The sequence below is a fragment of the Pteropus alecto genome, unplaced genomic scaffold, assembly GCF_000325575.1.
Source record: "Pteropus alecto unplaced genomic scaffold, ASM32557v1 scaffold90, whole genome shotgun sequence".
Taxonomy (NCBI): Eukaryota; Metazoa; Chordata; class Mammalia; order Chiroptera; family Pteropodidae; genus Pteropus; species Pteropus alecto.
In genome coordinates this window covers 1,476,002-1,488,533 of record NW_006429894.1, presented here as the reverse complement: position 1 = coordinate 1,488,533, position 12,532 = coordinate 1,476,002, and the positions used below count along the sequence as shown (strand labels likewise).

The window sequence follows — 12,532 nt, the reverse complement described above, 5'->3', positions numbered from 1 at the left end:
TTTGCATAGGGAATGGGTATGGCTGCTCGAACTGCCATATTGCCACGTTTCGAATGCCCTGGTGGTGAATGAGGACGTTTGTCAAAAATAATCCATAGCTAGCCGTTCCCTCCTTCACTCGATCATTCGCGATCAGACGCAGGTTATTTCCTCCTGATTCCGTGAGAGGATCACCTCGCCTACCCCCCATTTTGTTATGCCCAAGCTGAATCTTTTGTTTTGCTTTGTTTTTTTTTATCTCTTAGGTAAGAAAATTATCGATGATTTGGGGAAAGAGAGGTGATAGTTTTTAAAAGTCGTCATGAGTATTATAAGGGAGCATGATCAGGATATTAAAAAAACATCTTTGGAAGGGAAAAAAGTCTTTAAAAAACTCCCACTTGGTCTAATGACTCGAATTAAGGAAGTTAAGATGGCTTTGCCCGGACTTTGAACAACTTTCTTGACTTCCTGCAAAGGGGACCTTTTACATTATTTTTGCAGAAGTTAGTAAAACCGAATCTGACATCACCACCTAGCAGCCCGTGGAGCTGGCGAGCGGTTTGGTCTTAGGGTGACAGAGGAGGAAATTGCTCCCCGCCCGACAAGGCAAGAGGACGTCTTCATTTCTTTTATTTCTGATTCGGCTTCGCAGAGCAAAACTCTCGCGGAGATAAATCATTACTTTGCCTTTTCAGACGGACGCATGCGGTTTCCCAGGAACACGGCTGCTTTCCAGAGATGACCATGTACCTGTGGCTTAAACTGTTGGCCTTCGGCTGTGCCTTTCTGGACATCGGTGCAGGTACGTGTGAGGGGGTCATGCCTTCCTTGGCTGTGCGTTGCTCGTGGAGAGATTTTGGGTTGAAACAGACAAAAATAAGTGAAGGGTTGGTGACCGAAAGTGAAGAAGCCCACTGAGAAACGGTCAAGGTGGTGGCAGGGGAGACAAACGTGGCTCACGAGGTGACAGAACACGCTGTTTCTGTTCAGAAAGGCATAAATATTTGGGGGAGTAAAAATCGAGATTTATGAAGCAAACTTTGTATCTTTGTTTACCATCTTCGCGAGCGCGTTAAAAAGCAACGTTGCTCCTTCGCTCCCGAAACGGCGTGAACGTGAGTTTCTGAAAGTCAGAGCATTTTAATGACAAAATAAGTGAATTCTTATCCTTTTCACAAAAAAATAAAATTTTAAAAGTCACATTATGGCTTTGGTGGCATGTAAGCCACACCCTCTCCTCGGCTGAGAGGTTGCTTCCTCAAATTTTGATTACTGGTGAAATATTTATTTGAACACTTACTTCCATGATAGCTCAAAGTAATGCATTTGGCTTTTAGAGAAACTGTTAGCTTTTTGTCTATCGTTATCACAGAATGTGGTCTAAATCAAGTTTTTGGTTCCTTACTTATAGTTTTAATTCTTATTTGCTTTGGAAATTCTCATGAGGCCACCACCCTTCCTGGGTGACAGGAGATGTTAGAACCTCGACGAGATAAAAATACACAAACTCAACAATCATGCAAATGCCGTATTCTGTAGGAAAATGTGACTAATTGGACTTTAGGTAGCTATTTAAGTTTGAAGTCTTTGTACACTTCTGGTCAACTTAGTGGACATTTTTGGGCGGTTTCATTCAGTTCGGATCATGAGTACATTTTCGTTGATTACTAAATGTAGCTAATAAATTGATGTTTAATATTACTCTTTATAATGTAGTCTCTAAAGCTGTATTTTTTAACTTTTGAAAGAACATTCAAATTGATTTTTTTGGTAGAAATTCCAAGTAAGTAAAAAAAAGGAGAAAATTATTTTTTAAAACCTTGCTCGTTGGAATTCACTTTGAAATTTTTTTAACTTGACATCACTTTCCTCTCCTCTAAAAAGCAGGGCGGCAGCTGCCCCCCGAGCATGTCCTGTTGTTGATTTATATTTTATGTAACCACGGAGAGTGGAAAGCAATGTGAGAGTGTTGTGTTTTTTTAACTGCAAAGATTTGATATTTTTACATAGGTACGTACAGCATGTTGTCTTAGCACAGAAGCGTTGATCAAGTTCCCATCCCTATAAGGTTGCTTATCATAATCAAAAACAAATGATAAAGAATGATAATTTTAATAGGGTGATAACATGTGTATTATCATAAACCAGAGTAAATTTCCATTTAAAATGCCCACCCAGGAACTGTTGCAAAGCATTTCTATAGGAGTGTCAAGGAATACGAAAATTTTTTATTGGCCACAGAGCAACAAAATTTTCAATTCAGCTTCCCATAGTAAACATCTTGAATTATAATCAAAATAAGAGTATAATGAAATATACTCTCGAAATATACCCCTGAAATATAGTCTTAGTTTTGGAAAAAAAATATATAGATATAATATGTAAAAAATATATGAAAAAAAATATATAGATAGATATAATATGTATCTGCAAATCTGGTTTATCGTGCTTTCAAGTTCGGAGAGACATTTTGTGATTCAACATCTCACTTGGGAAGTTATTAATGCCTTAAATTGTGTTTTCTGTGTTAGCAACCAATGAGTTAGATTACGTTTTATTTTCGTGTGTTAGATTTGCGTTTAGCGTTTATAGAAAATATTAACTTTGGGGGTATCAAACTTATATACTCTAAAGACATAGAAAAATAAGGCCAAATATGGGGAGACATCAGTGGATAAATATGCACACAACTCAGCTGTGTGTTACATCTGTAACACACAAGCAAGTTAAACCTCATCCAGGCGCCAGCAACGCTGGGCTGAGCTTTACACAAGTGTTTGCAACCTCTTTGTCCTGTGCCTCTGTGCTGTGAAAACGGGAAACCAGAACTCTGTTTAAAAGGTCTAAGTAACTCTAGGGGACAATGGCGGTTGCCAGAACGCGGGCAGTGATGAACGCTCGCTGGCTGTCACAGACGTGGCAGACTTCTCGCTGGGCAGCAGCCACCGGCGTGGGTTTCACTGCGTGAGTTATGAGTCACGGCAGCTAAGATCCATTTCCTGGACATAATTCTTCATTTTCCCATCTGCATGAAATGGAAATAGCTCCATGTTCTATGTCTCGCACAGCACAGGGGCTCCGTACCGATTATGAGATCAATGTGATAGGCGATCCGATCAAGTTCCAAATATTCTCCAATGTAGAGATGTGGGGGTGTGAGTACGATGATCGATTTTTAAGGTATTTCCCTAAGAAAAACCTTATCACGACTAGAATTTAAAATGCGTTTTGTTAGGGGACAGGTAAGGTGGGCTTAGGGGTCTTTCTGGCCTTTTTTTCTCTTGCTCTGTGAAACTATAAGCACAGGTCCAGGTGGGTCTCTTCTCTGACCTGGGCTACTTGACATTCTGTCACCAATGACACTGAACTAAGTAAGGTAGGAACATAGAGATTTCTATACTGTTCACTCACACACACACACATACACACACTAGTTATACATGTGTGTTATAGATACTAGTTACATAACACACACAAATATATTTATATTTATACATAAATAAATATACGTATATTTTATATGTAGTTATAGAATACACACGTGTATCTATCAGTCTACCAATTATCTATCTACTGGTTCTCCATATCTGTCTACTTTTAAATATCGGGGTTCTCGGCCCTTTAATTCTTGGCCAGTCACTCTTTATCTGACACTTGGAGTTCCTTGTCACGACCTGCCACTTATCGATGCTCCGTTTCTCCATCCGCAGACACCGCTCGGAGGTGTGGAGCCTACCTCCTTTTCAAAATATCATCTTGCTTGATCTTTGCCATAATAATACCACCTGGAATATAGATTTAAATGCTCTCCGAGTCCTATAATTCTGCTTTTAAGCATCTCTGAGATCATTTCCATCTTCTCCATCTCCGTCGCCATCCCCCGAACTCGCGCCCTTGTCATTTTTCGGCTGGAGCGTCGCAATCGGTTTTCAATCCGTCTGAAGTCTCATCCATTCCTTCCCACGCTCACAGCCTAAAGATATAAAATAGGGCGGAGAGTGTGGGGGGGACACTCTGCCATCTGCACATTCTGGAGCTTTTGCCAGAGCAATGGGGAGCACCCAGGAGCGGGGGGCTGGGCCTGGAGCTGAGCGGGGACCTTTTTCTCTTTCTCTCTGATGACTGATTAAAATGGAAGGAGCGGGACGCAGTCTCGTCACTCACTCCCCTGCACCCCCTCAAGGCCACGAGGCTCTGCGCACATCCTGTCTCCTCGCTCCTGAAAGCACACACTTTCTACCGCGTTTCCTTGGCGTTGTTCACATGCGCTTTCGGTTGGTGGTTGTTGCTGGTTTTATTACTATTATTTTATTGACCAATCAGTGTACTTACTGCCATTGCAACCCGTACAAAAGCAGAAGCTATGTCTTATGCCTTTTTTGGTTACCATCTGTACTTAATTCTTTTACTGGACACTGAAAAAGTAATGATTTTTTTTAAAAAAAACAAAACTGCCGATTATAATAATAGAGGAGAGGGAGGAAGAGGACGAGAAACGTTTCAGAAAGAGGACAATAGGAGGGAGAAACAAGAGATAAAAAAAAAAAAAACAGAGGCAAAGTAGAGTGATGGCGGCAATTAGAAAGTTTATCAGAATAATTTTGCATCTGGATCTTGATAGGATGTGTCTTTTTTCCTTTTCTTTGTGTTTTTTTTGTTTTTTGTTTTTGTTTTTGTTTTGTTTTGTTTTGTTTTGTTTTGTTTTGTTTTTTGCTATTTCCTTCTTTCATCTCCTTAATTTACTTCTTATCTGGAAAGATTCTTAACTTCTTAAAAACCTGTAGTTCAGAAAATCTGTCCCCAGATTTCCCTGGACTTACTCTTCGGCTATGCTCGCTAATGGCGTTTCACCTGCTGGGTTGGTTCTTCAGATACAGATGCTAACAGGAAGGACAGCAAGGACTAGGGCCAGAGACTCACCGGCGAGGGGGACGAGACATTTAAATGGAGCCAGGTGCAGCCTCGCAGTGCCGGCCCGGGCCCCCATGCTCGAGCTGTGAGGCCATCTCCGAGGGCAGAGGGGAGATGGCACCCCCTACACCTCGCTTTGTGTGCACAAGGACATTTGTAGAGAGTCTGGGCATCGTCTCTTACCAGATGGAGTGATAATGAATTTCAATCTGAGTAATCAAGAGCAGAGATTTGGAGTCAGGCTGATCAATTTCGTCGATGGAGAGCACAGCATTGCTGTAGACAAGGTTTTGAGTTGGGACCTCATGTGTGTCATCACCTTGGTGCAGGAAAAGAAATCCGTCTTCACGCAGACCTTTGATCTTTTCCAGTCATACGTTTATGGGAATAATTACACAGGAGAACATTGGAATGGACATGTAACTTAATCTCAGTTTAATCGTGATTTCCATCTAGTTTAAATAGCTTTATCAGTAATGGTCACCGTACTAGTTGCCTATTATCAAAGGGTTAGTGCTACAGCTTTCGCACACATGAAGGTATGCAAAAGGGAGAGATAAGGGGAAAAGTAGAAGATCAGTTAGCGACATGATGTGATTGCTACCTGTTTCTCCAGAACACTGAAATACACAGAAAGTAAACAATGGTAACTATTAGACTTTGTGTACATGGCCCTACCCAATATTTAGAATAGAAAACGTCTAGTTATTGCTTAAAGTCTTTACTACCCGTTCCCTTTTCTATGTCAGTGTGACACTTCGATTTCAGTCTGTCTTGAGTCTGAGGAATGGCTGTTTTAAGCAGAGGACTGTGTGTTCACTAATCACAACGAAAGCAAGAAAAAAATAGAGAAAGATAGAAAAACTCCCCTACGCTTTCAGCCAGGACAAGCATAAACCTACATAAAGTCGATGGTAGTGAAACAGATAAGCATCTTCTAGGTGCGTTTACAGCAGCTTCCATTGACTCGCTTCTGAAAAGATGATCACCAAGGTTATCGATTTTTTTATTCGATTCTTGACTGATGTCCCGAACCGAAACAAACGTTAGCATCTCCCCTAGCGCTCAGCTCTACAGTGTGTAGAGAGTAAGCATTTATTTCTGGCTAAAAATGAGGCCCACGTCTCTAAAGTGAAAAAGTCACTGTACCCGTCTCTCCTGCGTGATAAAATGGTAACTCCACGCAGTAATATTCAAATGGAAGTGATCGCCACGTGTATATTTTTTAAACTATGTTCAACCAAAAAGTGAGCAACTAGAGCAAAGTCATCAGCCCTCCAAGAAAGCTATCTCTGCTTCTAGAACAGCAGAGCTGAGTGCCACTGAGCTCAGGCTCCTGAATCAGGAAGCGAACATAACGAAAATCACTGGTAGCCCCCTGTAAATAAAACAAAACCAAAGCACGCATGAACCTGACAGTCGTGGAAACGGGTTAAAGAAACCTGTAGAAATAACACCGATGTTAAAAAATATCAAAGGGAAGACGTAGCATGGTCAATAGATTTTAAACATGTCCTTTTAACGTATGACAAGCATTAAGCATCATAAGAAATGAGTCAGGGGCCATTCAAAGTTGGAAAAAAAAAAACATGGCATTTAGAGAGAGAACTATTCTGGAAAGCGAATTCTGCGACTTGTGTAATCTTGATCCAGATTGTCTTCCATCTTCGAGACACACTTTCCTCACCGATAAGGCACTGTGGGCGCTTAAGGGGACACTGTCCGCGAACGCGCTTCGGCCACTGCGAGATGCCCCGCAGTGCCGTCCGTTTTACTTTCGCGACCCCGTGACGTCACAGCATGCGTCTCTGTGCCACGGAACATCACGGCGTGTCTGTCACCGCACGTCCTGCGCGGGAGTCTGAGGGGGCGGTTGGAGCCTATGGCAGAGAAATGCCCCCTTGGGGAGATTTCGATCCTTTTCACTCTGCGTCCCCAGGTGTAGGGATTCCCAGGATCGTCTGAATTCTGTCTTTTAAACAGTCTGTAAATCCATCGCCTTTCGCGACTCTTTGCTGGGACTCTTGTCATTTCCGATTGGAACAATGGCCTGAAATCCTGCCTCAGTCAGTCCACACTGTGCCGTACCGACCCCCCACCGTGATCCCCGTCCAGGGTAACACTCACCTGCATCCCTCCCTCCGTGGCTTCCCGTGGGATGGAGAACACGCCGACCCCCTGATTTTGATCCCAAGTATGTTTTGACTCAACTCTGATGAAAAAAATATTTAATTAGAATATACCAACATTTATGAGTTTTCCTTGAGGATAGATTTCACAGAAAAAATTCTATTGAGCCAATTTAATTTCCTGCATATTTTTATATACAGCCTGATTAAATCATTCCTAATTTTTCTACTTTTATTTTTATTTTACTCACCTAATATTCAACAAAATCAATTTTCCTTTAATTTTTATAATTACCATTAAATTTGTGAATAAATTTTTATCCACATTATTTTACTGATTATAGCTTATGCCTCTGGGAATTTTCCATTATGGTTATGATTTTTATAAATGTAACTTTACTTGGCAGACAATACAGATCTTAAATTTCCAAAAAGGTTTTAATTCTTCTATTTAATCAGAAACAACATTTCTTAAGTGCTGTTTCAGCCATTGCTAGTTTCTTTTCTTTTTTTTTTTTTCATTTTAATGTTACATAAAATGTAACATATAATTTTTCACTTTTGTCAAGTTTTAGGTTGGGCATTCTTGGCCATTCTCAGATTAATATTATGTTGATATTTCTATCCGTCAGTGGCATTCATTTTGCAACAGAGCGCTCTTTGAGCGAAATTCGTTTTGAGATTTTGAGAGCTCCGGTTCTTTGGCAGGTGGTAGGAACTTCAGAACACGTCCCGGACTCCTGTCCAGTCTAGAATCGCCGTATTTTAATTCTTTCTCCTGTACACCATTCTTCTGATGAATTTCCCCCCCTGACGCCAACTCCTTGCTTAATGGTGGCGCGACAGAGAGAGGAGAATCAATAGAAGTTAAAAAGCTTCTCGAATAAGGGGTCAGATCGTCCTATTTCGGCCTCTGCTTTTAGGAAAAACGCAAGCTGTGACGAGGCACACGCGGTGCTCACACAGTCCCTCCAGATTTCTGCGGCTCTCTCTGCGGCCACTCTGTGCCACTCCGTGACCTATATTAAGTCCCCTTGTTGTAACTTGCATTTTCCTAAAACCGTCATGTCTTCCTGTCCGCAGACTGTTGGCCACATTGTTTTCTCTTCCCTCCATATCTATTTTTAACTGGGGAGAGTATAATCGCTCTTCAGAGTTTGGTTCCGGGCGGCCCTGTGGCACTTCCCCTGCCTTGACGCCTCTGTCACACCTGGACAGGTGTCCTGCTGTGAGGATCCACGGCTAACGCTCTTGGAGTCTCTTTGCTCGGCCACCTCTCGTGGTCGCGGGGAGCTCCGCTCATTCACCAGCGCACCCCTGCGGGTTTCGGGGACTCATCGAATGAAGGAACGGGCTTCATTCGACCAGTGTAACCCACCCCCATATGCAGAAAGCACTGAACAACTGTAACAACAGTTTCGATCTATCTTTTTGTTGTTGTTGTTGTTGTTGTTATTTAAGCAAATTACTTATAGTGAAATTTCTACGCGCTCGACAATTTCAGGAAATAAGAGAGAGAAAAGTCGCTTGCCATTTTAATGGAGTTTCTTTCTCTCTTCTCCTCTCTCTTTCTCTCCTGCTGCCGCAGGCTGTGTATAAAAGTGCATAGCTCAAGTTTTTTCTAAGTAAACTGTGATGACTCTAGACGATGTGAGAAATACAGAAATGAATAAATAGGCAACTAGCAAATCTCACAGACTCCCATGACCCACCCTCTAAAAACTCTGAGCATTTCATTCCACCAGGTCAGCTAAATCCATTTATTTGTTCATCGATTCATTTCATGAACAAATATTTCACGAGCGCTTCCTCTGCGTCTGAACAGATCTCTTCCGCAGGCTTTCGTGATAGTTCTGGAACTTTCGCTGAGTTACGTAGATTATTGAATTTATAAAGGTGGTCGGCAGGAACAGGGGCTGGCCAACAGTCCACATTTCGGTTGGCTTGTTTTGCGATTTAAACTGAAAATAAAAGATTTATTTGGAGAGCAGTGTTAAAACATACGCATGAACACGCCACACAAAGAAATCATTTGCTTTTTTGAGTGACCTTTCACTGTGATGTTTCGAGGTCAGCGGCTAATAAGGAGTGTGCATGGAGGGAGTGAGGGCTGAGATTTCATCCTGGGTCTCTCTGACCACTTGCATTCTTTTCCCACGGGTTCCTCGGCCTTCTCAGTGGTCATCTTGATAATCAGGTAATCGAAGAGATGACCTCATGATGGTGGCTGAGTCACAGCAAGACCTAAGAGAGGTTGACACTTTTCCAGAGGTCATTTGTGTGAAGTGTACACTGAAGCCCCATCCACCTGGTCCACCTCAGCACACCGAGCCGCTTCCCTGTCTGCAGCGAGACCTGTCAGCTAAGACCACGTGTCCCTTAGGAAGAGCCGAAGGGCGTCGTTCACCGACTTGCCTTTACTGTGAATGCTGACGGCTCACGAACAATGCAGAAGTAACGGGGTCGACAAAGCCCGGCGCCGAGTCCGCCCAGGCGGAGCTCTGTCTGGAGAGGACGGATTCGCCCGCCTAACTGTCTTTTGATATTACATAGAGTGAAAGCCATTGAATGATCTACCCAAGTTTCTAGAATTTTTTTCATTTTTGAAGTGCAAGGGAAGTAATTTGACCTTTGTTAAACTCTTTGATCTTGGAAAACACCTGAGGTTCTCATCTTATTCCAGGAAGTGTAGACACCAGATAATCTTTTCGTAGGCATCCAGGAGGCATGGTAAATGAATCGGGTGGGAGCTATCTTACAGATTTCTACTGCAAAATAAGTCGGCTCTAGCCTAAGGGAAGGAGAAGAAACAAATAATGCATTTGTTGTCCGGTCGTCATGCCGAGAGAGTGAGGGCAGACAGCCTACTTCCGCTTCTTAGACTTAGGTTTTCAAATCCCCTCCTGACTTCTAAATGAAGAGGATCACTCATTTCCCATAAACGCGAAGTCTCTCCACTTTTCAGTGATCTGTGCTTTGATTCCCCTGCTCACTTCCTTTCCCTGTCCCTTTCCACGTAGAATCAGTCCCCTGAAGGGACTGATTGATACTTTGGTACGATCAAGGGACATAAGGGCTAAGACAAGATAAAGAAAGCAGAAAGCAGCAGTTCCGAGTTCTGGCCGGGGGAGGAAGTGACGAATGAGGGAAGTAGATGAGCAAACGCAGAGGGGCGGGGAGCCGATGAGGGTGACCCGAAGAAAGGGTTCTCGAAATGTCGGCGACCTCCAAAGTCCGTAAGGGCTGGCCTCTGGCATCGCGCCTGGACCCCACTGTGAGCTTCCCAGTTATGATGCATTCAGTGCCGCCTTCGAATTCTTCTCTGTGCGTGGGAATAACAGCAGCACCCCTTAAATGAGGCGATTTCCTCAAAGACCCCACTGGCTGCTTCTAGAGCTTCTACCGCGAGCCAGGAACCCTTCACAGTGAGACGTGGCGGGCAGTGGAAAGGACAAGGCACCGACTTCCACGAAGCTCGCCTCTTAGCAAGAGAGAATGATGCACGAGAAACCTTGTGAATGATTAAGATATGTTCAGAGGCTGATAAGTACTGTGCAATGAAGCAGCTTGACAGGATAGAGGCGGGCCGGCCTGGGGGGCCGACGACCCTTCAAACGCAATGACCGCGGAAGGCCCCTTTCAGAGCTGTCATCGAGCCACTTGTCGGCAGACAAGAGCCTAGATTCGTGTGCAGAGGAACTGGCAGGAACAAAAACGCGAAGACAGCAAAAAAAAAAAAAATTTGGCGGGTTTGGGGCAGAGGATGGAGGTGGGCGCCCGCAGGACGAGGGACGGAGGCTGAGTCGTGCGTGGGGGTGGGGAGCTGGACAGGCCAGCGGAGGAAGGCGGCCGAGGGGCCTTGCTGGAAGTGACTCTGACCTTGAGTGTAATGGGAAGAAGCCACCTGGGACCGTTAAGCGGAGAGGGGCCTGGTTTTCTGTCTATACTGAGGCGACTCCCCTGGCTACTGTGAGAAAACAGGTTGGAAGGGACTCAAAAGCTTGGAGACCAGCGAGGGGCCGTGGCTGCGGGGGAGGGTGAGGGGCGGTGACCCGGACAGAGTGTCGACAGAGCAGGTGGGAGGAAAGGGCAGATTTACGTGGGGCCGAGAAGTCGCTCTGTGGAGGAGAAACGGGAAGTTGTACAGAATGACTCATTTTTTTTTTTTTCCCTTAACAAGGAACTAAAATGAGAAACACCCCAGTTAGGGCCAGGCCCTCAAGAGTCCTGTTTCATCCATATCGATGTTTGAATTCTCACTAGACTCCCGGCCAGAGAGGCCTAGCAACTGGCTGGGGTTAAGAGTGGTCTCGACTGGGACCTGAGTGCGATGCTGGGAGGCAGCAGACAGGTGACGGGCAGAGAAGCTGGCCCTGACCCCGCACCCTTCACAGGTGGAGGGCTGGCAGGAGAAGCCAGGAGAGGGAGAAAAATACTTTGCTGTGGAAGCCGAAGGCGGTGACGAGCGGGAAGGGTTTAGCGTGGCTGCCAGTGTGTAAGGGTCCAGTCACTTCCACGCGGAAACCAAATTCACGCCTCCTCTTGAAGGGTAGCTGGGACGGTGATCGTGAGTGTACGAGTTACTGTCCGATGTCCCCTTGAACTTGCATGTCATCGCAAAAGGAAATAAGAAGGACTTTATAATAGTATTTGGAAAAATTAAATATCTTTTATGTATATATATATATCATGAGTTTAGCTATTAAAAAGGTACAACAAGATATATATATACATAATATACATCATGTATATATATTATGTATATATATATATATCATGGGTTTAGCTATTAAAAACATACAAGATCATTTAATAAAAGCTATGTAAAATATACCGAGAGACTGATTAGAGATTTAATTAAAAATGTCCGCACAAGAAATTGCTCTGTAGAGTCCCTTATGGTATACATTTCGTTTTGATGCATATTGATAAAAATATTTTAAAATACTATTGAAGCCAATTCTTGGACTGGTTGGGAGGCTTGTTGAGAGTTAATTAGTTACACAAAAGGCTTATTTCTAAGTCAACATTTAAACCTTTCATTTCTTCGAGAAATTTGAGAAATAACCGGTGATCACATAGACCTATATTAGGTAGTCCTTAATGGGTTTAAGAATTCTGCCACATACAGAGATTTGTTCTTGTGCGAACATATGTATATAAAATTTTAATGTCAGGCCTGCGAGGTTTTCTTAAAAGAGATATATATTTAGAGCAACTCGTTTTTATAGTAACTGGTAGTTAGTTAATAAGGAAAATAGCTAAAAAGCAAAACATTTTATAGAAATGCGATCATATTTAACTAGGTATAAGAGTCATTATGAAGTCTAGCTCATACTTGTTTTTAACGTAAGTAAATTCGTTAATTTGTTTCCCAGTATTTGCCATAAAATGTACTGAGAATCAAACCCCAGAAAGGAATAGTTCGACGTAACTTTCCTTGTTCTAATGTTAAGTGCCACATCTGAGCGAGGAGGAGGAAAAGGAAATGACCATCCCACGTGCCCGAC

At 43.2% G+C, this 12,532-nt stretch overlaps 1 protein-coding gene across 5 annotated transcripts in view; it reads left to right on the top strand.

The window, feature by feature from the left end:
* Positions 1 to 446: 446 nt before the first annotated feature.
* The window catches only part of PTPRC (protein tyrosine phosphatase, receptor type C), an 83,807-nt gene continuing 71,721 nt past the window's right edge, over positions 447 to 12,532 (top strand). For 4 of the 5 annotated variants that reach the window (XM_025044720.1, XM_025044718.1, XM_025044716.1 and 1 more), the window contains exon 1: positions 602 to 784. In XM_025044720.1, the coding sequence (XP_024900488.1) occupies positions 721 to 784 (64 nt within the window). In that variant the 5' untranslated portion in view covers positions 602 to 720. The other variant, XM_025044713.1, reaches the window with a different exon arrangement.